General features: G+C 39.1%; 4 protein-coding genes across 6 annotated transcripts in view; 2 read left to right on the plus strand and 2 right to left on the minus strand.

The window, feature by feature from the left end:
* The window catches only part of LOC117570830 (putative uncharacterized protein DDB_G0286901), a 44262-nt gene extending 35399 nt beyond the window's left edge, over positions 1 to 8863 (minus strand). Inside the window, exon 1 of one of the 2 annotated variants that reach the window (XM_034253051.2) lies at positions 8720 to 8863. In XM_034253051.2, coding sequence (XP_034108942.1) covers positions 8720 to 8723 — 4 coding nt within the window. In that variant the 5' untranslated portion in view covers positions 8724 to 8863. Of the gene's footprint in view, positions 1 to 4325; positions 5206 to 8719 lie in introns of those variants that run through there. The other variant, XM_034252735.2, reaches the window with a different exon arrangement.
* A 1405-nt stretch (positions 8864 to 10268) lies between these two features.
* LOC117570558 (bromodomain-containing protein DDB_G0280777-like) lies at positions 10269 to 11721 on the plus strand. 2 transcript variants are annotated; one of them, XM_034252289.2, is made up of 3 exons: positions 10269 to 10412; positions 10483 to 10638; positions 10705 to 11721. In XM_034252289.2, the coding sequence occupies exons 1-3, from the start codon at positions 10365 to 10367 to the stop codon at positions 11485 to 11487; spliced, it is 987 nt and encodes a 328-aa protein (XP_034108180.1). In that variant the 5' UTR covers positions 10269 to 10364; the 3' UTR covers positions 11488 to 11721. The 2 variants fall into 2 exon arrangements, with proteins under 2 accessions (XP_034108180.1, XP_034108187.1); XM_034252296.2 differs by having other exon boundaries at positions 10270 to 10412; positions 10708 to 11721.
* Positions 11722 to 16731: 5010 nt separating this feature from the next.
* On the plus strand, positions 16732 to 18446 carry LOC117575370 (uncharacterized). Its single transcript, XM_034259543.2, has 3 exons — positions 16732 to 17374; positions 17444 to 17755; positions 17838 to 18446. The coding sequence occupies exons 1-3, from the start codon at positions 16838 to 16840 to the stop codon at positions 18246 to 18248; spliced, it is 1260 nt and encodes a 419-aa protein (XP_034115434.1). The 5' UTR covers positions 16732 to 16837; the 3' UTR covers positions 18249 to 18446.
* LOC117575362 (protein O-mannosyl-transferase 2) lies at positions 18371 to 23842 on the minus strand. The gene is made up of 11 exons (XM_034259530.2): positions 23584 to 23842; positions 23409 to 23492; positions 23259 to 23343; positions 23071 to 23175; positions 22899 to 23007; positions 21732 to 22306; positions 21464 to 21670; positions 21150 to 21390; positions 20010 to 20158; positions 19530 to 19944; positions 18371 to 18733 (listed from the first exon to the last, which is right to left on the minus strand). The coding sequence occupies exons 1-11, from the start codon at positions 23664 to 23666 to the stop codon at positions 18540 to 18542; spliced, it is 2247 nt and encodes a 748-aa protein (XP_034115421.1). The 5' UTR covers positions 23667 to 23842; the 3' UTR covers positions 18371 to 18539.
* Positions 23843 to 25412: the final 1570 nt, after the last annotated feature.

Here is a 25412-nt window from a genome sequence, read left to right on the forward strand (position 1 = left end):
GCTCTCCCGCTCTCTCTGTGTGCCTGCTATCTGGGGTTTTAGCTCAGGTTCAACGAAACATTGCTGCCAAAATGTTAATGACTCGTCGCGTCGCCTTTGCATCGCTCCGACGCGCAATTGCAACCCCCAAAACAGGCCCCGCTCTTTTAATCTTCAATCTCACGGCTCTCGCCAGCTCCTCCACAACACACACACACAACACACACACACAGTTGTCAGTTGGCCCCCAAAGTTGTTATTGTTGCTGTTAATTCAATAGTCACACATCTGGCTGAGCGAGTTTTGGCCGTTGAACCCGTTGCGAAGGACTCCATTGACTCCTTACCTCCCTTCCTCTCCTCCTCCTCCTTCCCCACCCATACACACACCCACACATTTCCTGTCTTGTTCATTTTGTTATTTTTGTCGTTTTTATGGTTGATAAATTCACCCGAAAATTTATGCGCTATTCGAAAATTATACGAAATGCAACAAGTTTCACATTTAATTATATGTTTGCCCCCGTGTTTTGTTTCTTTCTTTCTTGTGGCCAATGCGCAATTTCTAACGCGTTTGGCATCATAAATAATTGCACAATATTTTGCAAGGCGTGGCTTATTCAACTTATTCAACTTACCCAGCAGAAAAAAATAACGTACACAAAAACCGATCGCAAGAATACATAAAATTATTGAACTCACCTGCAAAGAGAGAAAAAGAGTAAAAAACAAAAGCAAATTAATAACGATTTCATCAACATATGTATTTTTTGTGTTTTTACAATTTCTTAAGATTTATTAATGCAATGGAAAGCGAAAGCGTTTTAATTGTTTCTAGGTAATTGCTCTTAAAGTGTTGTCACTTTACTGTGTGATAAGGTTTACGCGGAAGTCTTGTCAGCAAAGATAAAATCTGGCTCAAGTGAAAGTTGCCACACACAAAAAACAGAAAAGCAAAAAAAAAGCTTGCTAGCTTGTCGCTGATCTAATAAGGATCGCTAAAGCACAGTCTATGGAAAGCTGCGAAAAACACCCTTGACGCAAAAAAAAGCTTAGCCATGAAATGAACCACTGAGAGCAAGCACATGGAAGAGAGAGACAGAGAGAGCAAGAAAGAGAGTGCAGTTAGAAATAAAAGCTAAGAGCAGGTGCTTGAACTTTCAGCTGCAAGTGCCATTTGTTAACCTGCTGACGATGGGCCAAGGGGCCGGGAGGGGGCAGCCACAAGAGAGAGGGGGAAGGAGGAGGGGGGTGTCAGTCATTCAGCAACTGTTGCGCGTGCCGCAGGCGAACTTTTGTTGTTGCCCAACAACAACAGTTCGTTCAACTGTCGCAATTTCACACAAATATTAGGCACGGGACTCGGGAGCAGGTTGACTGAACCAAGCAACGTCTCTCGCTCGCTCTCTCTTTCAGTGTTGCTGTCTCCGTCACGCAGTCAGGGCAACACGGGCGCGTCTGTCCTTGCCTTGTGACAACTGCAACAACAACAACAGCGACTGCGACAACGACGCAAATTGTTGGGGTAGGCGACATTTCGACTGTAGAGTCACAGAAAGAGTGAGAGGGAGAGTGGAAGAGCGAGAGAGCAATGCGCTAAATAATTAATAAATTGCAAATTATCATTATATTTATAGTCGTTGTTGCTGTCATTCAATTTGCATTGCGTTGCGTTCTTGGTCTCTCATGGTCATCGTGCATTCAACAACAACAACAACGACAACAACGAAAACAAGAATCATTTTTATTATACTCGTATTTATTATTTTTGCATGCTGTTGTTGTTGCGTTTTATTTTTCTCTCATTTTTATGCCCGTTTCCTGTCTCTGTCTCTGCTACGTTCTCTTTGTTCATCTGCCGTCTACGCACAGGAAGTGGCGAAAGAGACAGAGCAACACACAGTGTGATAAGTACAACATTAATGTTGTTGTTGTTGTGTGGCGCCACACAAGCCGGAGACCGGACATCAGACACCGGCAACTGCAACTGCAACTTCAACGACGACGCACCTGACTCCCAAATCAAAACAAATCTGTTGCACGTGGCAAAACTGTGCATTGTTAACTGTGAACTGTGTTCGCAGCTTGCGGAAGTCTCAGGCCGGAAGTCACACACTCATACTTAATGCATTTCTCTTATCGCTTTTTCGGATTTGTGTGTCTGAGTCTTATTAATTAAAGCACAACACAAATTAACGACTTTATCCCAAGAAATTTTGTAAAGTTGTATTTTTAAACTCTATATTAATTGCGAGATTTCACAACTAAAGCTTGATCGCAAATTTCTTACAGCATATGATTTCCGCTCGCGAAAAAAAACACGCTGCGTATGCGTAATGTAGTTTCCTTATAGTACAGTAACAACTGCGGCTAGTACTAGGAAATTGAAAAGAGACACAACGAGATAAAACCAGTCTGCAAATGAGGCTGTGCCATTTGATGAGACTCATTACACGGTTTATCAAAGACACACGCGGCGTATGCGTATTATGAGCAGTGCATGTTATTATCGCGATAAGCTTTAATTAAAACGAATGACTTGAAATCCCTCCCAAAAAAAAAAAAAAAAAAAAAAAAAAAATAGTAATAATAATACTATGTATTTTATTTTGCGACCAATGTGCAAAAGTTGAATAAGCAACACACACAGATAAATAAATAATCATAATAAAAAAGAGTTTGTCCAAGATGATTACTTAAATGTTGAGGTAGCACCACACATACATATATATATGTACGTGTATGTATGTTTATTTGAGTGTGTGTGTAAGTATGAACATCAGTCTTTAATTAACATTTCCGAGTGCAAGCAGAGCAAAGATTTGCTTGGCAAAGTAAAAAAGCTTTCAGCGAAAGCTTTTCGCCATTGTATGTGTGTGTGTGTGTGTGTGTGTGAGTGCTCTCGCAAATTGAATTCTACTGCGTGTTAAGTGCATTGAACCTATTGTTTATTTAATTTTGGGCAAATCATTTGTGTGTTTTCGATATGAGACGCTAAGCAAAAACTGCTGATATTTTAGAAAGAGAGCGAAAGAGTGCCAGACACAGTCACGCAGTGAAAGTAGGATAGAGATAGACAGAGAGAGAGAGAGCGGGGCGGATGGACGGGTGAATGAGCGAACGAATGGCAGACCCCAATGTCAATGTCAATGCCAAAATTCTCAATAACAATAACAACAAAAGGTCCAACAAATATCCCTCGCTGCTTTGCTGCTACCCTAAAATGTTCCCCTACGCTCTCTCCCCTCTCCTCCCCCTGCCCAACCACTAACGGATGGGCTGCCATTCTTACAGTGGCGCTCGGGAGGCATATTTAGCCTCGAAAACAAACTTTTGGCTTTCAAGTTCATTGCCATGCCTTAACCTTACGAGTGCGTTGCCTCTTTCTTGTTATTATTGCTGCTGCTTCAATGTGTGCTTGAATGCCGGCGCATTTAATGTGCCTGCATTTATGATGATCATGTTGTTGTTGTTGTTGATTATTATTATTATTATATCGCCTTGTTCGCCTTGTTTAGATATACACACACATATCTACTACTGCGACTATTAATAAAAACAAAAATATTACCATGTTTATACATTTCTCCAGGCGCACTTTGCACAAAATATGCATAAACAAGCCGTCCGTTCAATGTACATATTCCAATTGAAATGTTTTCATTTCCCCCTTTTTAGGGAGCTTACGCGATAAGCCAAAAATAAGCCGAGTGATATGTGTTGACGATTGCCGGGAAAATTATATGTAAGTGATTCACTAATTGTGCTTCACCAGAAATGAATATTATAAACTAATTAAAATCAAAAGCAAAAGCAAAAGCATATCAAGACATCTGCCAGTCAGTTCAACGCTACACTAATCTATTCTATCAACGTTTATGATGCAATACTGGGAAATACACGATTGTTTGTTCTAGGTTACAAAATCTAACAAATATTTGCAAGTTTCTGTGTCAATTGCATTATTATTTAATGTTTTAAATATTGTGTACTATTTTTGTACTCGAATTAAATAAAATTAACATTTGACATTTCAAAAGAAGCAACTACTGTGTTCAAGTGCAAACAATTTGTGCACCACTGTGCCTGAGTAGTGCAATCAGCTGTTCGCAATGCAGGCGTGCAGCTGTTTAGGTGTTTTGGTGGTGGTTTTTGTTGCTCTTCTTGCACCTCTTCTTCTGCATCTTATACTGTTGGTGCTTTTTCTACTCGCTGTTGTTGTTGCTGCTAGTGCAAAACGTGCAGTGCGATAAACTTGACGCTGCGCTTCAGCAGCAGCAGCAGCAACAACAATAACAACGAGCGAATAAGAATAACAGCACAAAACAATAACAAAAAGCGACTCACATGTTACTGCTGCTGCTTCTGTCAACCCTGACGTTTGTTGCTCGTTAAGAAATTTCGTTTTCGCTGCTGCTGTACTCGCTGTTGCTGTTGTTGTTGTTGTTATTGTGATGTTTGTTAATGCTATTGGAGCTCTGGCCCAAAACTGACGCGCATTCGAATTGTAATACATTTTCGCTTGTTGCTTCTGATTGTTGCCAAAGTTGTAGTTGTAATTATTACAGTTATACATGTTGCTGCCGCCGTCGAGCATTCTGCGGTGCTGCTTGCGTTGCAGCTCCTGCTGCTGCTCCAGCTCCGGCTTTCGTTTATTGGTCTGAGTTGGAACTGTATCCACAATCATTGGTGATGACGTTTGTGATGGGACAACGAACAATTGCATTGTGTGTGTTGTCATCGATAGTTGTCAAGGATCGTTAATCGATAATATGGCTCTGCATGTAATTTCGATCACTGCGCAGATAACTGCCAACTGACAACTGCCAAAAATTGTTAGCCGCTAAATTGTGTTTCTCAATTCTCAAACCGCACTGACGTCAAATATATACACTATATACACAATATTATCGTGGCGCGCGTCGAAGATACGTTTTTTGTTTTGTTTTGTTGTTGCTTTACGACGAAGCATTTGAAGGAAAATGCGTTGTTTTTAGTCAATAGGAACAAAAATGAAGCACTGTGTTTTTCGTTCTCGCTTTTGTGCCGCCTTTTTGGGCTCTGCAACAAGTTTTACACCAATAACAATCACAAAAAAAAAGTATAACACCGCGTGTGTGTGTGTGTGTGTGTGGGCATGTAAATCACAAATGCGTCTCGTAAATTGTATTCAAAAAGTAGCGCAAGAAATTGCACGCCCAGCTGCCTAACTTGTTGACCAGCAACAACAAAATAAATGTCTGTGGTCCCCGTGTATGATTAAAGCTCAGAATGGACTGGCAGAAGCAGCAGCAACAGCAACAGCAGCGCTAGCAGCAGAAGCAACAGCTTCTCTTTCACACACACACACACACACATGTGTGCGCGCCTGGCTGTTAGTGTATGCGTGTGTGTTTGTTTGAGCGAATGAACTTGGCAGCTACTGTGTTGTTCTTGTTCGGTCGCTGCATGTGTAACTGTAACAGCGACGCCGGCGTCGAGGTGCTTGCAAACAAAGAAAAAGACGCGCGCAGCGCTCTGTGCGCAGCTCTGCTCTGCTTCAGTCGCTGCCGCAGTCACTGTCTGCTGATGCTGACGCATGTCTCCAATTGCGCCTAACCCAATTCAAGTGTCGTCAGTGTTTTGGTTGTGGTCATGGAGCAGCAGCAGCAGAAGCACCAACAAGCAGCGACCGACGCTGAAAGCTCCCTTAAGCTCCTACAAGCTGCAGCCCAGTGTGCGCAGTGTGTTGAAAGCTTTCACGCCAGTGAGAATGCAATGATCACTTAGCTGTCTCGCTCTCACTCACTATCTCTAGTTCTTCGTTTAGATGTGTGGGTGTCGTGTGTGTGTGTGTGTGTGTGTGTTTGCACTTTGAGTTTTGGTTATTTAACTTCCGCGAGAGACAGTGGTCTTAAAACATATGTCTAGGAAATGCTAATTTTAATTTCTTTCTTCGCCGTTTTCCTCTGTTTAGCACTTGAGCAAATATATTTCAGCGCAATGCTTTGGGACAATAATGATCGCATGCGGGGATAATCGCACTCTGCTTTCATGTCGTCCATACATATGCATATATATATTTTAACTAATTGATGGCCGTCTTGGCAGTAATATACCATATGTATATTTATTTATGCAGCAATGCAAACAATCAGAACACAAATAGATTCAATATATTTGACAATTTCCGCACGCAAATTCTGATAGACGTTTACTATTCTCAAGTTGTATATTTTTATTGCATTTATTTTTTCTTTTTTTATATTACAATACAAGTAATTCTAAAAATATTTAACATAAGTGTTTGTTTTGCTTACCATATCCTTTATAATAATGATAATAATAATAATAGTTATAATATGTTGTCATTTTCAAGGCGATTATGGATTTTCACAAATTTTAAGTAAATTCCGCGATGAGAAGTAACGAACCTCACAGGATCAGCACGTAGAGTTAACTACACTGTGTCCAGCAGCGACGTGCCACATTTATAGGCCACAAGGACTACGCGCAGGCGCAGGCCAAAAAAATATGCTTAGAAAGTGATTAAAAACCCATTGTAGCTGATAAGAGCGACCAGGCAAACGGTGCAGACAGGAGGCAGGTAGTCAGGACACTGTGCAGTGTATGACGACGACATGCAGGCGCGCGTCGTTGTTTCGCGTCTTGCCTTTAATTTGATGTGCTCTACCTGGCAGACTGTATTGAATTTGATTAGCCATTTGGCAGGCTATGTGTCACTGTGCGAGCAAACAGTGCCAAAAGCTTTCTAATGCTTTCAAAGCTTTGATTTGAAACTTGGCTGTGCGTGCTTAAAACTCAACGGTTGATAACACAACGCTACGTATTTTTTGTTTGTTTTGTTTGCTTCTTTTTGTGCTTGCTTCTTTTGCGCTTTATGCTTTGAGCTCTAAATTCTAAACAGAATGCGCATGGGGCGCGCATGTGTGTGATTGGGAGAGTCAGAGACGCGCTCGAGGCAGCTCCAGGCACGTACGATCTCAACGACGACGCCGTCTCTTGGCGTTCTCAGATACAATTTGCATGCGCATCCACTGGATACAGATACAGCACACTATAGACTAGAGTAGAGTAGAGCAGAGGAGTGAGGGGGGAGAGAAGCAACAACAGGGATTTGTCAATGCCATTGCCAATTGCGTTTCAATTTCAAGCGGCGACTTTATCACAACATGAGCCAAATGCATACCCATCCACTGAGTCACGCCTCGCCTCGCCTCGCCTTCACTTCACTTCACTTTACTTCACGGCGCCTTATTCTCTTTCTCTCCTCGGCGCAGCAAAGTGGAGCGCACACAAGCACACGCCGCTGAAGTGGAGTGTGTGTGTGTGTGTGTGTGAGTGAGTGTGGAGTATCTCACAAAGACGATGCGCCGCAGATCGCGACGCTTGAGGTGCTGACGACGCTTCGCAGAATGCAGCTAATTGTGTCACCGTGTCATGTTTGCCTTACGGGGGCGAGATAAAGTGGAGCGACACGGGACGGTGGAAGAGGGGGGGAGAGCTGTCGCTTACCGTTTGGGCTTAAGCAAATACCGAAAGCAAGTCAGGCAAATAAAAAACAGTTTATAAAAAGCATTAAGGCGTAAATACTACAGCTAATGATATTTTGGCAAAGTTCATGTCAAGTTCCGACACATTTCAGTTGTGTTAGGGTGTTAGTCGACAACAAAAAGTTAATAATCGGGCAGTAAATTAAGATGATTTCATTTACTTGCAGTTCAGGAAATCTCTTTCTTCTGTTATGAAATTCATCATCATGAATCATCATGACAAGAAACAACAAACAGCGCGCGCTTGGTTTATTAACTTCTTGTCATACCTGATCCCATTAAAGATGGACGAAAAGGGTATCGCGAGGAGGTATTTCCGACCCGACCCGATACATACATGAATGTTTTGTCACCCTCGACAGCTGCGTCGTTTTAGCTCCTGGACCTTCCACCCGCTACCCACCGAACTGCCTACCTTACTAACCCTCTATCCGTCCGTCCGTCCGTCTGTCTGTCCGTATGGAAATACTCGCATAAAAGTCGCGCAGATCGGACAGTCTCAAAGATGAACCTTCCGTGTAACCAATAAAATTCGCGGTACTCAGTTTCAGCAACAGCTGCCAAGCAACAATCAAACAAGAACAATCAGGTATAGAGTACAACATACGGTACAACTGTACCGCTCTCACTTATTTGAAAATAATAAGAACCAATGTAAAAGCTTCACAAAAGTTGAATATCCAAAATCTTTATTACGTTGCCTCTTTCACTTGTTGCCAAATTCACGCAAATGTTGCTGTTGCTGTTGCTGAGGGATAGTGAAAGTGTGTAAATAACTCAGAAATCACATACAATAATACTTGATTACATCTTGTCGTCAAGACTCTGGCAGATGTTTTAATTCCAGCATGAAATCATTACTATAAATTTGGCAACAGCTTGTAAGCTTTAAGTGTTAATAAACAAAACAGCGAATAATAATTACAGCTCAGACAGAGAGTGAGAGAGAGAGAGATTCAAACTTGTAATGAACTTTAAATACCTTGTAAAAAGGGTTCAAAAATTAAAAAAAAAAACAAAGCCGCACATTTTTTTTGTTTAGGGGGTTTCCCTTAAAGGGTAACTCGCAGTCGCGTTCAATTCGTTACAATTGTATTCCCGCTACGATACGATTCTTTGTCTTTGTCTTCTGATTGTTGTCGTTAATCTTAATTCTTTATATAGAACATTTGATAATCGGTCACTTACCCATTCGATATTAATGTCATCCAAATAATCCTTGTGTCTATGAAGTTCTGGCACTTCTTCACTTTCCATTCCCGATTCCCAGATCTCTTCAGTTTCTCTCGGACGTTGAGCTTTACTCGTATTGCAATTGTTTTGTTGTTTTGTGGCAGGTCCGCTCTCAAGCGCGTTCGTTTATCAACTAAGCGGCGACGTGAGCTTCAATGGTGCAAATAAAAAAAAAAAAAAAACATACAAATAAATAAATAACAATAAAACACAACAGAGAAAAGAAAAGAGGAGAGTAGAGTAGAGTAGAGAAGAAAGAAAAACACACACAAATAATAACAATAATAAATGAAAAATGAAAAACATTGTGATGTGAGCAATAAAAAGAAAAATAAGTGTATGCAAATAAATAAATTTATCAACTTCAGTTCAGCTCAGTTCGAGTCTCTCATTGTTGATTGCATACTTTTGTGGTAGGTCATCGATTCGAAATCAATTCAGATTTCTGAGCAATTAAATTGGCATGAAAGAGTTAGGAATTTTGCTTTAAGTGCCTGGTAATTGAAGATCTGCTTTGTAGCTGGTTTTCTTATCACAATGAAATGGTTTCGTCAAACAGAACAATAGGCTTTTCAGCTCAACGCAAAAGTGTTTGCGAAGGTTCTTTATTGTTTTTCAGCATTGGAATTTAAATAAAATCACATATATGTACATCATCATTGTGCGTTGTTCTTTGTGCTACTAATTCATACAATTTGTTCAGCATTTAATTACAGCTTATTTCAAAGTGATCTGCTGAATAAAGATCATTTTTAATTTATGAAGTAGATAGAAGTAAATATATGTCTTAAGATGATATGCATAGAAATAAGAATAATTAAAGACAAAAGTAAACATATCAAATTCTAAACATTTACAAATTGATATATGCTTATATTATAATATTTTTAAATTAAATTAATCAGATATAGACTATTTCATGTAATACAAATCATTAAGTGTATATTTCCCAATCAATTTTACTTTTCACATTTAAGTATTCGTAATATTTGACAATGTTATCCATTTATATAGATATTTATTTTTATTTTAAATGTAATCTACATTTAAGTTAAGGTAAAGCTTTTTTAATTGTCTTTTTTATATTTTAAGTTAAACATGATTAAGTCGAATTTAAAAATGTTAGTTTCTCCCAACAGGGAAACTCTTTTTCATAATCAATTAAATGATTTGCTTAAACACCAAAAGATTATTTACATTATAACATGATTAAATCGAATTTAAAAATGCAAGTTCTTTCATATAGGAAAACAGTTTTCTATTGAATAAAAATATACTACAATAAAATATATAAATATTAATTATAATAGGTTTCATCTGCACAAAGATTAAAATTAATTTGTTTCTATACAATTAAAATTGTATTTAATTTTCCGTGTTTCTATTTAATTGTCAACTGCATTTTAAAATAGTTATATTTTGAATTTTTAATGAGGCAACACTGTTTCATAATTGAATTGATGACTTTGACATTTGTGACATTGTGTGCGTGGCAATTTTTGACAAGTTCTACTGTCACAGGATTAATTTAAAGTCATTCAGCTTCTGTCCTGTCAACGAGGTGAAAGCAATTAAATTGTGAAATTTTATTAAAAGCAAGATGAACTTTTCTGGTCCAGATATGTCCGATTTAAGGCTGAAGGTTGATGTAGGTGATCGATTTCTTTATTGTTGAATCTTCTTTTTTCAAATGTATGCACATTTGATGCATTTTGCAGCACATTATGAATGTTGTAATGCCTGACGATGAGGTTGACAAAATGGTGAACACCGAGCTGCCTGAGAATGCGCCCTTCTTTGCCAACAATCTGTCGTATTATCCTCGACTGCAGCAGCGCTATAATAACTGGCGTCGTAGTCACAACAAATTTCAGGTGAGTTGATAAGCCTCTTTTTTGTTCGATTTGCCAAACCACGTGCTCAGCCTTTGGTGTGTATAGCAGCCACAGCAAGAGAAGGCTGCAAAATCGCAGCAGAAGCAGCAGAAGGAGCAGGAGCAACAAAGGTCGAGCTTCGAGGCTGAATTGTGGATGCTATTGGGCAAAAACATTGCCGAGTGCATCAAGCAACCGAGTGGCCAACCGCTTGTCTCGCTGACCACAATGTCCACCATGTCCGCTCTTGATGTGGCCAACGTGCTGCTCTCAGCCCATTTGCTAAAGCAAAAGCAGCAGCAGCAGAGGGAGAAGCAAAAGGACAATGGCATGCAGGTGAACTGTGTGCTCAGTCATTATCGTGATCACGAGATGCGCAGCTATATGCTGAAGAGCGATGATCTGCGCGATGTCCTGCAACGTTGCGAGCAGCAAATGTGGCGCACGTCCATCTACAATGCGATGCCACGTCAGGAGCCGCCCATGACGCAGCTCATGCAGATGCCACCGCGTCAGTGGCTGCCATCGATGCGTTCCATGATGTGGCGTCTCAATCGCAACAACCGTCAGCACAATGACATTGCGACAGTTGGCAACGGCAATCGACGCCATCGCAAGCAGTTGGCACCTTTGCCACTGCTTAGGAAGACCGTCGAGGCATCGCAATCCGAGGTGCCAGTGCGTGAGTTGCAGCTGCTACGGCTCAATCGTGAGCTGGGCCCGGGCTCGGAGTTGGAGTTGGACACCGAACTGGAGCTCGAAATAGAGCCGGAACTTGAAATGCAGCGTGTGGCCCGCACACAGCCATCCTTCATCTATTACAGGCGCAATAAGAAGAAGCTTACATGAACTTCAGAGGAAAAGGCTATGACATTCGCAACAAGAAGCACTTAACGTGCCACGTACCACGTGCCACATTTACAAACATTGATCAATTAATAAACACGTTTAAAATTTCCTAATGTCAAAGCTTTATTGATAACTTTTCTTATCGATTAATTACTCTGTGCAACACTGCAAAGTTAATCACTGTATACCAAATATACCGATACCTTAATTTAAACGATACTAACGTTTAATAAAACCCACCAATTTACAATTATTAAATCAACGTGACTTATTTTTAATTTAAAAAAAAAATTGTTGCAATGTATTAAGTAATTCATCAAAAGATGTTTCTTATATTGAAGAGAGATATCAATACAGGTATCGATATACTAGCAAATTGATAACAAGTGCAACACTGCAAAGTAAATCAGTATATACCAAAAATACCGATATTTAAGCTAAAACACAGATTTGAAAATTAAAATGATTTATTTTTAAATGAAATATTAATCACGAAAAAGGTAGATATTAATCAACTATTGATATATAATATACTAGCAAATCGATAAAATCGATCAGTGCAACATTGTAAAGAAAATCCCTGTATAACAAAAACACCAATATTTAAACATAAACGATAATCTCACTTAGAGCCTAACAAAATAAAGTAAATTTGTGATATATATTTCAGACTGCAGCATTTTGAATGTTAATTTCAGAAGTGCTAACTTTGTTCAAATCAGAATTTTAGCAATCAAGCTAATGCCAGCACAAAGAAATTCTTTATATTGTGATCTATGTATATATGCTAAAGTATTTGGACTTCAAATGTGCCTCAAGGTGGGATCTATTGATTGATAAACAATTTTATGATTATGAACTGGCAAGTGCTCAAGAGCTGTGCCAAATACATTGTAGTTATGCCCTTGTCATATACTCTAACATAGGGCATAACGTTTAAATGGGTTGAGAAAGATATGCGTAGAATCACGTGTTACAAAATTGCAAACGTATAATCGAATTTTATATGCGCAGTGGTATTAAATTGTCGCCTATAGTTGTAGATATGAACATTGTTGCACCTCCCTCTGTTGCTCTTTTTTTCATTCAAGTTTAGTGTGTTCTTTCGAAATACGAAATAATGCGCAACATTTAGTTCAAGTTTAATGCACTTTTGCGCCGCAATTAAATTTATTGTCTATTGATTCGACAAAATAATCAAATACTCATAAAGCTTGTCTCTATTTGTCTGTATATATTTTGTTATTTCTATATTGAAAGCTGGCAGCACGCCGCTATTGCTTCTGTGCTATACATAAGACATGCAGTATATGTATACTATATGCGATGCGATTTGAAAAGTAAATATGGCGATGCTACTTGAGTTTTGACACAGTTCGAATTCGTTTCGAAATTGCTAGAAGACGCAGTTAGTCATTGGCATTCGATTAAGTCAATACAATTGAATACAAAAAACAGTTTTAATCGATTTAATCTATGAAGTGAGCAGGCGCAAGCACACTTCCACACACTGGAAGCTCTCCAAATTCAATTAGCTTCGATCAACTCGATCAGTTGGTGCGCATTGTTGTCACAATGTTTGCCCTCTTCTGCATTGGCATTTATGCCAAGACAAACCGAGACAACTTCAACGCCAACCAGTGCAGCTCTCAAGTGCCCCGAAGGCTGATAGATATGTATAAAGTACTACTACTATATTATTACGTCGAAGAGTCTCTAGTGTCTTATTTATGTATAAATAAACATCTGTCTATCAACGTGTATGTAAGTCTAATGCGGGCTATGACAACTCAAATGACCTGAGATCTTTATCTTTGTCTTCAACTTGAGAACACACCCAGAACACAGCTCTTGAACTTTGATTTGTTGTCAGCATTAATTGCACATTGAAATTCGTATATTGTTCCACATTACGATCTTAACTCTCTATATCTTAATCATTATAGGCAGTCACACATAGATTTCAATTAATGTCTAATCTACTTTTAATAGTTAGCTGATCTATTTAAAAAGATAATTTCTTAATATTTAGTTCTACTTTTTTTTTAATACTTCATTGGAATATTTCTTAATTGAATACCTAATCTAGTAGTTAGCTGATGTATTGCAAAAGATAATTCCTTAATATTTGGTTGAACTTATTTTAATACTTCGTTAGTCAATTTAAAGTATGAAAGTATGGATGAGAATATATTCAACATAATATTGACGACATATTCAATTCGAATCACTATAGTCTCCTCACTTCTCACTCTAAAATTTGTAGAACAGATCCTTCATGGAATCTTTTTCATTCACAAAGCAAATCAGCTTAGCAGGCAGATAACAATAATGCATTTTTATTGCTGAGTTCCTTTGTGTGCAATCTGAAAATGCACGTTTTGCATACGATGTTGATATGTACATATATATGCGTTGTTGAGGACCACGCGCCGAGCTGTAGCGTCACCTGAGTGACCGTTGCACATATACAATTATAGAAATATACATAATATATGATGATACTCGTTATCAGCATCGCGTAGAAGACAACGCGAATGAGCCTCTGTTCGCACCTCGTGGTAGTCAAGGTCAGAGTCAGCCAGTCAGTCGGACTTGTAGTTTACTGCGCCGTATCCGTACGTCATGGCTGTCTTATAAATAGGTACTACGCATAGACGAGTAGACGAGCTCCAGATGAGCTCGCTTATCACCCAAATAAATGTCTCTGTTCCCATAATACATTTAACAGTAAAGTTGTAGTACTAGTTTAACACAAAAACTAGACAGCAGCCAGACTCGACAAGACTGTTTCACGGCTGACAGCTCAGATCAGAGATCACACAGATCATTGATCACCGATCGTTGACTTGAGGTAGCGCCAACACTGATGTCTCTGGCTCTGTTGCTGTCTCTCTGACGTTGTCTCTGCGAGAATGTGTGTGTGTGTGTGTGTGGCGTATAGTTGTTGCCTTTGTTGGAACACGTAGTTTTAGTAGCTTGAAAGTGAAAAGCAACTACTGCTCGACTAAGAACTGAAAATCGAAGTGCTTCGAAGTCGTTGCAAAACATATCTGATCAACATTGTGGCACGAACTCGTTTCCCATTGCACTTTGGACACAGATGACGTAATTTGCACGCCACTCCCCTCCCCGAATTTGTTTATGTTTATTTACTCTGATTCTTCAAATAACATATATTCATTAAGTCATTAAAAACGAAATGAAAACAAAGCAATTGCTGTAATTGCATTATTCCCACTTCTATATACATACATAGATATAGATTCTATATGTTTATTGCACCCGAAAAATCAGAAAAGAAACAAAACACGCAAAAGGACAAGGTCATCAAGTTGATGCCACAATCTCAAACATTGCGACGCCAGGCAAGCACATGGTCGTCTTAGGTTATCTCTGCAGTCCTCAATGCAATGTCAGATACGTTAAAACGTGGTCGATGTGTACATTCAATGACAGCATACACAAATTCAACGGAAATTAAGCAAAACATATCTATAGCTTTTCTATATACTATGTAGATATTGAACACCTGTTAACTGGACTATCTCAATGCCTCTACTTTGTTTCCAAATTATTCGCTAATTACGCTGTAATATGAGAATGATTTCATTTCAGCCCTCAGACTTCGCTCCGGATTAGATAAGAAGTGCAATTTGGATTGTAACTATGCAGAGCGGAACTGCAATTTATCGGGCAGGTGTGGTTCAAGGTAATCCCCAAAGTTGTTAAGCCCCTTAACTGATAAGTTACGTAAGGCGCCGCCACTCGTGATAGACTTAATTCCACTCACTATATCGATTATATATTATTGGGAGAGGACAAAAAGAAATTATATCTATATCTATATCTATATCTATATCTATATCTATATCTATATCTATATCTATATCTATATCTATATCTATATCTATATCTATATCTATATCTATATCTATATCTATATCTATATCTATATCTATATCTATATCTATATCTATATCTATATCTATATCTATATCTATATCTATATCTATATCTATATCTATATCTATATCTATATCTATATCTATATCTATATCTATATCTATATCTATATCTATATCTATATCTATATCTATATCTATATCTATATCTATATCTATATCTATATCTATATCTATATCTATATCTATATCTATATCTATATCTATATCTATATCTATATCTATATCTATATCTATATCTATATCTATATCTATATCTATATCTATATCTATATCTATATCTATATCTATATCTATATCTATATCTATATCTATATCTATATCTATATCTATATCTATATCTATATCTATATCTATATCTATATCTATATCTATATCTATATCTATATCTATATCTATATCTATATCTATATCTATATCTATATCTATATCTATATCTATATCTATATCTATATCTATATCTATATCTATATCTATATCTATATCTATATCTATATCTATATCTATATCTTTAAATAAATATCTATCTATCTATATATGTATATATATATATACACATATATACATGTCTATATCTATATCTTTAATCTTCATAATATATTCAGATTCTAATCGGGATCAATGTGCAAGTGCCTTCACCTCTCAGAGTTCCGGTTAGTTCTTCTACAATAGCAACGGTATCATGTGAATTGGGCAAATCATTATCAGCTTCGCATCCCGTGGACTTCTATTCGTCTGTCTGTTGGTGCAAATGTCTAAAACGTTTATCACTTGCTTCGTTCCAGGGCATGGCTTGGCACACGAATACGTGCTTAGCTTCGATTGCAAATCGCAGATCGTGTTACGGGGAGACTTGTACCCACTTGTTCGATGCCTGTGCCGTGTGTCCCTGTCTTCTATGTGTGCGTGTGTGTGCGTGTATATGTGTATGTGTGTGTGTGTGTGTGGCGTGGCGTGGCGTTGCGACCACTCGACGGTTTATTAAATAGATTAATTAGCAAATATTATGATTATAGCGTTCAGTTCAGTTGAGTGCACATACTTTTTAAGTGGTACTTATATGTGTACAACGTTGTACATATAAATCTATATATGCATGTAGAATATATAGAATATATATATATATTTATATGTGTATGTATATACACAGACTATAGGGCGATATCATGTGCATTAGACTTAGCCCGTATCGGATCGCGATGTCGAACTCGACACGAGTGTCTCTGTCGGGCTTTGATAAGCCAAAATGACAGACTATATTTAGGGGAGTCGCCTGGCGTGGCCACAGTTTTCCAAGCGACACGGTCCAGTACACAGTCCTTTAGCGGATACTCAGCACAGACAACACACAGACAGGACATTCGCAGCACACACACAGGATCAGCATGAAGCTGGAGAGCGAGAAACGCATTAACCAACCGCCAAAGTATCTCAACGAGGACTTCTTCAAGGCCGCCCTCGAGGATGGACTGCGCGACATGCGCGTCGACATCAAGAAGATCATCTTTGCCGAATCAAGCGGCGGTGGCGGTGAAAACTATTGCAGCAAAATCTATCGCGCCAAAGCTCTCTACAGGAGCAGCAAACGTCAGCTGGACGAGGAGTTGGCATTGATTGTGAAGAGCATTGCCATTACGCCGGCGACACAATTCCTCGAAGAGTTGGCCGTGTATTTGCGCGAAAAGATCTTCTATTTCGATGTGCTGGGCAAACTGGAGGTGCTGATCGGTGACGGATCGAAGTTTGGCGCTAAATGCTTCTACACAACTCGCGAGCCCATACAGACGATTGTCTTCGATGATCTCACACAGTATGGCTACAAGTTGGCTAGTCGCCAGAACGGGCTGAACGAGGAGCACTGCGTGGTCATCTTGCAGAAACTGGGAAAATTCCATGCCAGCTCCATGCTGCTGGCCGAGAAGGTGAGTTCGAGTTTGCTCAATGTGAAAGATGTAGTATGACATATGTACATGTGTGTATTTCGTTTATAGGAACCCAGTGTGCGAGAGCATTTTACCACAGGCATGCTGGATGAGAACTACATACGCACCAATGAGAGATTCATCAACTTCATGACACTGCAGCTGAATACGCTCGCCAATGTGGTGGGCAAGTGGTCGGGCTATGAGCAGCTGGCGGCGAAATTGCATCGCCATTGCGATAACATCAAGGAGAATCTGGTTATGACCGGCCGTCCCATACCCGGTGAAATCACAGTGCTCAATCACGGCGATCTGTGGGTCAACAATTTCATGTACAAATACCACGACGAGCTGCCCACGAAGCCCATCGATGCCATCTTTGTAAGTGCACACACACGAATTTGTCTAGAACTTTTATCAATTTTATTTATAAATGAAATATTTTATTTGCCTTCCCTCTTAGGTGGACTTTCAGAACAGTTTCTTTGGCAGTCCCGGCTGTGACATCAATTTCTTTCTCAACAGCAGCGTGCAGCTCGATGTGCTGATCCATCGACGAGAGTTCCTCATCCAGACCTATTATGATTCACTGCGCGACAGCTTGGAGCGCATGCATTCGGAGTTTGTGCCCAGCTTTGAGGATATACAGCATGAGATACGTTCCCGTGAGCTATACGGTTTCTTTTCATCGTACGCCTTTCTGCCCATGGTCACCATGAAGAAGGAGGACTCGTATGACATTAGCATCGAGGCTTTAACCGACTCTGATTTCGCTAAGAAGAAGGTACAATTGATGTTCTCCTCAAATCCCCGCACTACGGATACCCTGCGTTATGCCCTGCGACGATTCGATGAGCTGGGCATCTTTGATTAATCGATCGATCGATTGATCGATTGGTTGGTTGGTTTTTGGTTGGGCTGCCATGGCGGATGCTTAATTTATATTTATAACTAGCACTTGGCGCAACTTCTGCTGATTGCTCTTTTTTTTCGTCATCCTACACCTAAGTTCCTTTTAATACCCACTATTAATTTCGGTGTTTTTTTTTTTTTTTTGTTTTCTGTGTATTTAATTTAAGCGCATTTGTCTACTTTTTATATATACTTATAAAATGCTTATTTCTATGCAAAAACAACAAATCGAAATGTCATTTTGTGTGTTGCTTTAGAACTCCCAAGTGGACATCCATTTGAGCTTGTGCATCGTTGAGTTGGGCTCGTTGGCATGGGGACCAGTCATGCCATAGGCCAGCGGGGAGAAGAGCACAAAGCTGTAGGCAACCACCGAGAGCAGCGTACCGAGCAGCGCATGCTGCATCCATTTGGGCAGCGAGCGTATTATATAGTTGAACATAATGCCTGCAAGCAGATAGAAAATGTGTTGAGATCAACAAAAAAAAAACAAATCTAAAATTAGCAAACTAACTCTTGAACTCGAGAACTCAAAACAAAGTTACAATAACAAATATAAAATCAAATCCTTGTTGAAGCAAACTAATTAATATATAATGTGTTAAAATCCACATACAAAATAAATTCTAAAATACCAAAATAATTATTAAATTCAATATTTAAGTTAAAATGAAGTTAAATCGAATCCAAGTTGAAGAGAAATTTATAAATAGATAATGTGTTTAATTAAAAGGCAAATCTAAAACTATGAAACTATTTATTAAATTCAACAATTAAGTTAAAATAAAGTCAAATCAAAAATTCTAAAACCCAATTCAATTTGAACTGAAATAATGAACTGATAATGTGTTAGCATCAACATACAAACTAAAATCTAAGCTAGCAAACTAATTATAAAATTCAAAATCTTTGTTGAAAGAAAGTTAAATCAGATGTCATAAAATCCAAGTTGGATTGAAGGTCAAGTAGTTGGCTTCGACTTGTTGGCGTGTAGTTTATGTTCAAATAGTGCTTAAGTGGCTCACAATAGATTTGCAGGTAGTTTGCAGCCTATTAAGTTGACAACCATTGTTATCAGGAAATAAATTTATATACATATATATTTTTAATCCATAATACGCTTTCTTACAGCATACCAAAGAAATTTCTAAGTGTTTCACAAGTGGTTCAACTATCTGATTAGAACAACTTTGGCAATTCAAAGCATCTTCGACTTGAAGATACCCTGTAGAAGTGCACTCACCCGTCAACAGCGAATTGAATATCAAGGCCGGAAAGTAGTGATGAAAGTAGAGCACTCGACCCATCGCCCAGAAGGGCAAATAGTGCAGCAGCCATCCAACAAAGAGCCAGGCAGCTGCCTGAAGTGACATCGCCGCCTCCAGCTGTGATTCACCATTCGAAGCACTCGACGACTCAACGAGCTGAGTTGACTCGCTGCTACTCGCTGGACAACAGCTGCAGATGTCACCGATGGCAGGTTGATCTTCGGCAATTGGTTGTTGATTGATAGCCGCTTGGCCGGCGCGACGCTGTTGCACGATGGCATTGTAGAGAAAGACGGTAACAAAGAGCGCCAGAAATACAAGATTGCTCCACCAGATGATGGGATTGCCCAGCAAATAGATGCGATAGCTGCTGCCTGAGAAGTATTGACCCTGCATAAAATTGAAGAAAGTTGTTAAGTCCTCATAACATTCGACTGAAAGTGCGTTTCACTTACGCGATAGTTGATGGGCCACTGCCAAGGCTGGCTGGTGACTTCGCCCTCCTTGGGCTTTAAGCCCGCGTTGCCCTGCAGCATGACAGCGTGTGATTCCAGAAAGCGTGAAAAGAAGCCAGGTGCATAAACGCTAAAGCTGACGCTGGGTACTGAGGAACAGAGAGAAGTGTCATTATTATTATTGAAAACAGTTAAATTTTATATTAAAATTTGTTGCCAGTAGGAATTTAATCTGTTATTATTTTAAATATAATATATAATTAGTTAATTAGTAATATTTGTGATACTCGTTTAGCGGCCTCAAATCAAATATACGTTAAGTGAGGCAACACAATTTCTGTGCTCCCATGCAAAATTAATATTAGTTTCTTTGTGGGTCTGTTAAGTAAGGAAAATATGCTGAAGAGTATTATGGGGTGGCCGCTAAGTGCAATTGATATGAAGTGAAATAAATCACATCTATTTATGCACAAGTATTCTAAGCATTATATAAGCTTTTCGTTTTTGAGAGACCGTTATGAGAAGAAATTATGTTTATAAGTGAATATTGATATTAAGTACAGTGTGGCCGTTAAATGCAAACAACATCAAGTGAAACGTATTTTGTGCATATTCTTTGCATATGCTTAAGCTTTTGTGTGACAGTTAAGCAAAGAAAATGGATACAACTTAAATTTTAGTATTAAGAACAGAGTGGCCGTTAAGTGCAAATGACAGTTAATAAAGTCCAATATAATTTAGTGTATTCTAAGCATATTATTAAGTACTTTATATATGTCAACCGACGAAAATATGCAGCAAAGTTAATGATAGTATTAATTACAGAGTGGCCGTTAAGTGCAAATAACAGTTAATAAAGTCTAACATAATTTAGTGTATTCTAAGCACATTATTAAGTACTTTATATATGTCAACCGACGAAAATATGCCGCAAAGTTAATGATAGTATTAATTACAGAGTGGCCGTTAAGTGCAAATTGTATGTAAAGATATCGCTCTCGTTTTTCTTTACATATTTCAAAGATTTTTTTCAACATTTGTTGAAGAATTTGTATGGTTATTAAATCTACTCCGTGGAAATTATGTAATCAAAGTATGAATGTGTTATTAAAATAATAAAAATAAATAATAATGTCTTACGCTGCTTGTGCTGATTGTCCTCGACATTCCATTGGGCGAACTTGTCGCGTACGTTGTGATTACAGGAGACCTCCTGCTGCTCAAAGCCCCACTTGGGCAGCTGCTTGCCGCTGGACGTGAGCGCACAGTTCTGCAGATAGTGCACGAACATCAAGCGTGAAGTCACCGTGTGTATACTTTGGTTTGTACGGCCGCCCACAACAAGCACGCGCCAAATATCGTTGGCATCGCCGACACCCGCCTAAGAGTGACAGCGAAAGAGAATTAAAAAGTGAAAAAAAAATAATGTTTTCTTTATTGATAAGTATCTTTACCTCGCCGTAGCCCGTGACTTGCATATGCTTCTTAGTCATTGGCGCCGCTTCGTTGTGAGAGTGCAGATTGCGTTTGGTCACCACATGCTCCAGACGCAACAGATCGCCATTACGCAGCAACTTCAATTTGCCACCGGGCACCGACTGTTTGTTATACGGTTTAATCAGCCACAGATTGTTGTCATCCTTGTGCGTATACGTGGTGATCTGATCGAAGAAATAGCAGTTGAAAGCGAATTGATTAAGTCGAAATACAATATCAATTTACCTGCTGCTGACGGGCGCCACTCTCTTTGGGATAGAGATGAGCATGCGAGTGCAAATAGCCGCCGCCGGTTTTGTGATTCTTGATGGTCACCAGAGCGCCATAAGCCACATGCCGTGGCATGCTTGCATTGTATAACGAGTTGCCAATGAGACGCGATTGAAACGCCGAACTATAGAAGCCATCGCCATTGCCACTGCGATTCAGCACTTGCAGATGAATGTAAAAGAACAGCGTATAGAGCATAATGGGCCACACGATCAGCGTGATGGCACGACAGGCAATCTGTTTGATCGTCTCCAGAACGGGCTTGGCCAGATCACCCAAGATTAGCCAGAGTTCGCTGGCCGTATGTAAACCCACCAGCAGCACCACAAAGAGACCCACAAACTTCACACTGATGGTGCAGGAGAGCATGGTGCCGGTCAGCGAGAGCCAGCACCACCAGCGAAACGTGTAGGAGCCACCGGCTGCGGTGCACTTGGATATCTTCACCATGCCCCAAACGGAGGCCATCATGAAGAACAAAAGTATGGGATCCAGCAATATGTACTGATTGAGTGTAAGCAGACCCACGTCTAGGAAGAAAGGCATAAATAAATAAGTTAGTAAAAGGTCATGAAAAAGAATGAATCTTCAAGGAACTAAATAAAGTTGTAAATAGCCCCTTTTGGGGGAGTATTTCAAAGTAATAAATTAGATGGATAAAGCGAACTTAAGCAATCCTTTTTTAGAGTTTAGCTTGATGTAGAATGAAAAAAATTAAAATGATTCTTTTAAGAACAAAAAGATAAAATAAAGAGAGAGAATAGAGAGAAAAAAATAAAAAATAATGATTACATCAAGGAAATAAATGAGATTGAATTTGGATTTTAAGCAACTTTATCTTAAAGTTTCCTTAAGGAAAATAAATTTAAGTATAATGAATAGTATCTATAATAATCAGCCAGAAAAGTATTGAATATTAGTTGGAAAAGATGTGACATACTAATTAGAATAAGAAAAGTTGAGAAAGATATGTTATTGATAGGGTTGCATAAAGGGAATCAATAAAGAAAAACAAAATATGAATAAATAAAAAAAACTGTGGCTTAGAGATATTCTCGCATACATGAACCATCCGATAGATGAGCTCAAGTGCTTCTAGAAGTCTTCCGCTTAGCCACTTACCAAAGATGAGGTAGGCCGCCGACAGCAAAGCCGCCTCATGGGAGTGCGTCAGATCGTAGACGGTGTCAAAGCCCATGGGCATAATGAGCGCGCCCAGCGTTGTGCAGAACTGGAAAAGAATCAAGAGATTAGCTGAGAATCAACTGCAGAACGAGTTTAGAATGCAGCTTACGTATCGCATGCCCTGGTAACGTGTTTCGTTGTACTTGTCGCCGGGTTTCTCGAACGGAAAGGTGCCATTGTAGCCTGTCAAATAGCCAGACAAACCAATCAGCATCTGCAAACGAGAGAGCGAGAGATGGGGAAAGCACAGAGACAAAATAGAGTGAGATGTCCATAGTTGGAGTTGGAGCTACAAACCTTGCCGAGTGGTGGATGTACATCAAAGAAGAACGTACGATTGATGTACCAACTGCCCATTTTGCCAAAATGCGTCTCATCCCAGCTGGAAAATGAGGCATCAAGTCAATGACATCCACAGAATTGACAGCAAATAAATCGAACACTTACCAAATGTGATCCGGTTCAGTTACCTTATAGAAGCGGGTTGCAAATGTGATCAGCAGCACAGTGCCAAGCAAAAGCCACCAGCGCCTGAGAAAAAAATTGATGAAAAGTTGAAGAAAAATGATTTTCCAGCAAGTTTGTTGCTTCGTTGCAGTCTTTTGTTTATGCGCATGCTTACCAATTGCCCTCATTCGACTGCGTACTCTCGGTCTTGGGCAATTCCTTTGTTTTTCGCGTACATTTAACCACACTGGCAGCCATATTTTTGTGTTAAATAAATAAATAAATGAGAATTGGCTTAGTTGAAGTCTTTTACATTTTAACTGTTGCACACGTCAACAGCGACAGAGATGAATCCAGTTAGACAGTTAAGCCAAGTCAAGTCAGAGCAAGCGGCCAGAATGCTTTCTCTTGTGGCATTCTTTCATTCCACCATAATCACAACAACGGGCCATTCAAGTGAGCGAAAACCGGTCTTGTTGTCTTGGCCAACCATTTGAATCAGCTGCTTGAGCTTGGCCAAGCTTAGGGCTGTCTTGGCTGCCATCTATCGATAGCACACTTATCGAAGTTTATCGTTTCATAAAGACGTTGAACTTATAGCAATGCATTGAGTTGCATTTTTTCATGAGCTGTTTCGATTTAGTCAACTCTAGCTATTTAAATTGTTGAAACTTGTGGGCAGATAATTATGTTTAATAATTTATTTGGAATAGGGAAAAGCACATCTTTTCACATATAACATAATGAAACCAGGTAAGCCAATTGAGATTGGCTTATGGAGATTGAATAATACAATAGTCGATTATAAAATAAAAATATTGTACTTTTTTTTCTCTTTGCACTTGTAAATATTCCTTTATTAATCAAATATTCGGTCAATTAACAATTATATTTACCTTAATTTTTTAAATGTCTATTGTCGTTTGTTTTTGTGATCATAGAAAATTATGCCCAAACAGAATGCGCAACGAAATAAAAAAGTTAAGCTGAAAATAGTTAAAATAGTTATTTCGCAGATCTTAAAAGTATGCACCACAATCATTGAATTTATTGAGGTTGGTGTTGTTGTTGTCAATGATGTGGAAATGCAGCAGATGACGTTGGTCATTAGAAACCGCCGCGGCTTGCAAAAAACTGCCGAGTAAGCTGGTGAAATACCCGGCGAACATAAATCAGCAGTAAGCAAATATGCAGAAAGTCACTTGGTGGTAAACTTTTGTGTTGCATACTTTTAGGATGACTCGAATTGCTTAATAGAATTGCGCTTCTGGGCAAATCACATTTATAGTGCATACTTTTAGGATAAAGCAAATAAGAGGGTGTTAAAATAGTTTTCGTCGATCCTAAAAGTATGCACCATAATCGATGAATTTCTTGAGGTTCATGTTGTCGTTGTCAATGATGTGGAAGTGCAGTGGATGACGTTGGCCATTCAAAGCATAAAACTGCAGAGTCGGCAGTTTAAATACCAGGCGAACATAAATTAGCAGCAAGTAGAAATGCGGTAAATTCCTTGGTGGAAAACTTTTATGTTGCATACTTTTAGGATGACCAAAATTGCTTAATAGAAACAAAGTCGTGCAAGCCACAATTATGTTGCATTCTCTTAGCATCAAGCAAATAAAAAGAAATATTTTCGAAGAAATGCTGAAAGTCGAGGCTGCACATGAAGAGTATTTGGACTTCAGCAATTAACTTTGGCACAAGCTATTTAAACCCATATGCAGATCGACCTACAGCTAAGACACGATCCATGCATTGCCTTTCCAGAAGTTTTCTTAAAACGTTGACATCGTCTCTAGCTATTGTAAGTACACTTGGCAATTTGCTAAAGCACATGCGCTTAAAAGAGCTGACTTGAGATAGTTAGTTTGTGGGCATGAGTTATTTGTTAAACTGGAACGCATCGTGCAGTCATTTGTCTCAAATGTTCGATCGCCCCCACTGGCCAAATGAGTCGCATTTATAATAAGAAGCGCGAGGCGCGAGGGAAGCAAACCAAAG

This window comes from Drosophila albomicans, chromosome X (assembly GCF_009650485.2).
Source record: "Drosophila albomicans strain 15112-1751.03 chromosome X, ASM965048v2, whole genome shotgun sequence".
Classification (NCBI taxonomy): Eukaryota; Metazoa; Arthropoda; class Insecta; order Diptera; family Drosophilidae; genus Drosophila; species Drosophila albomicans.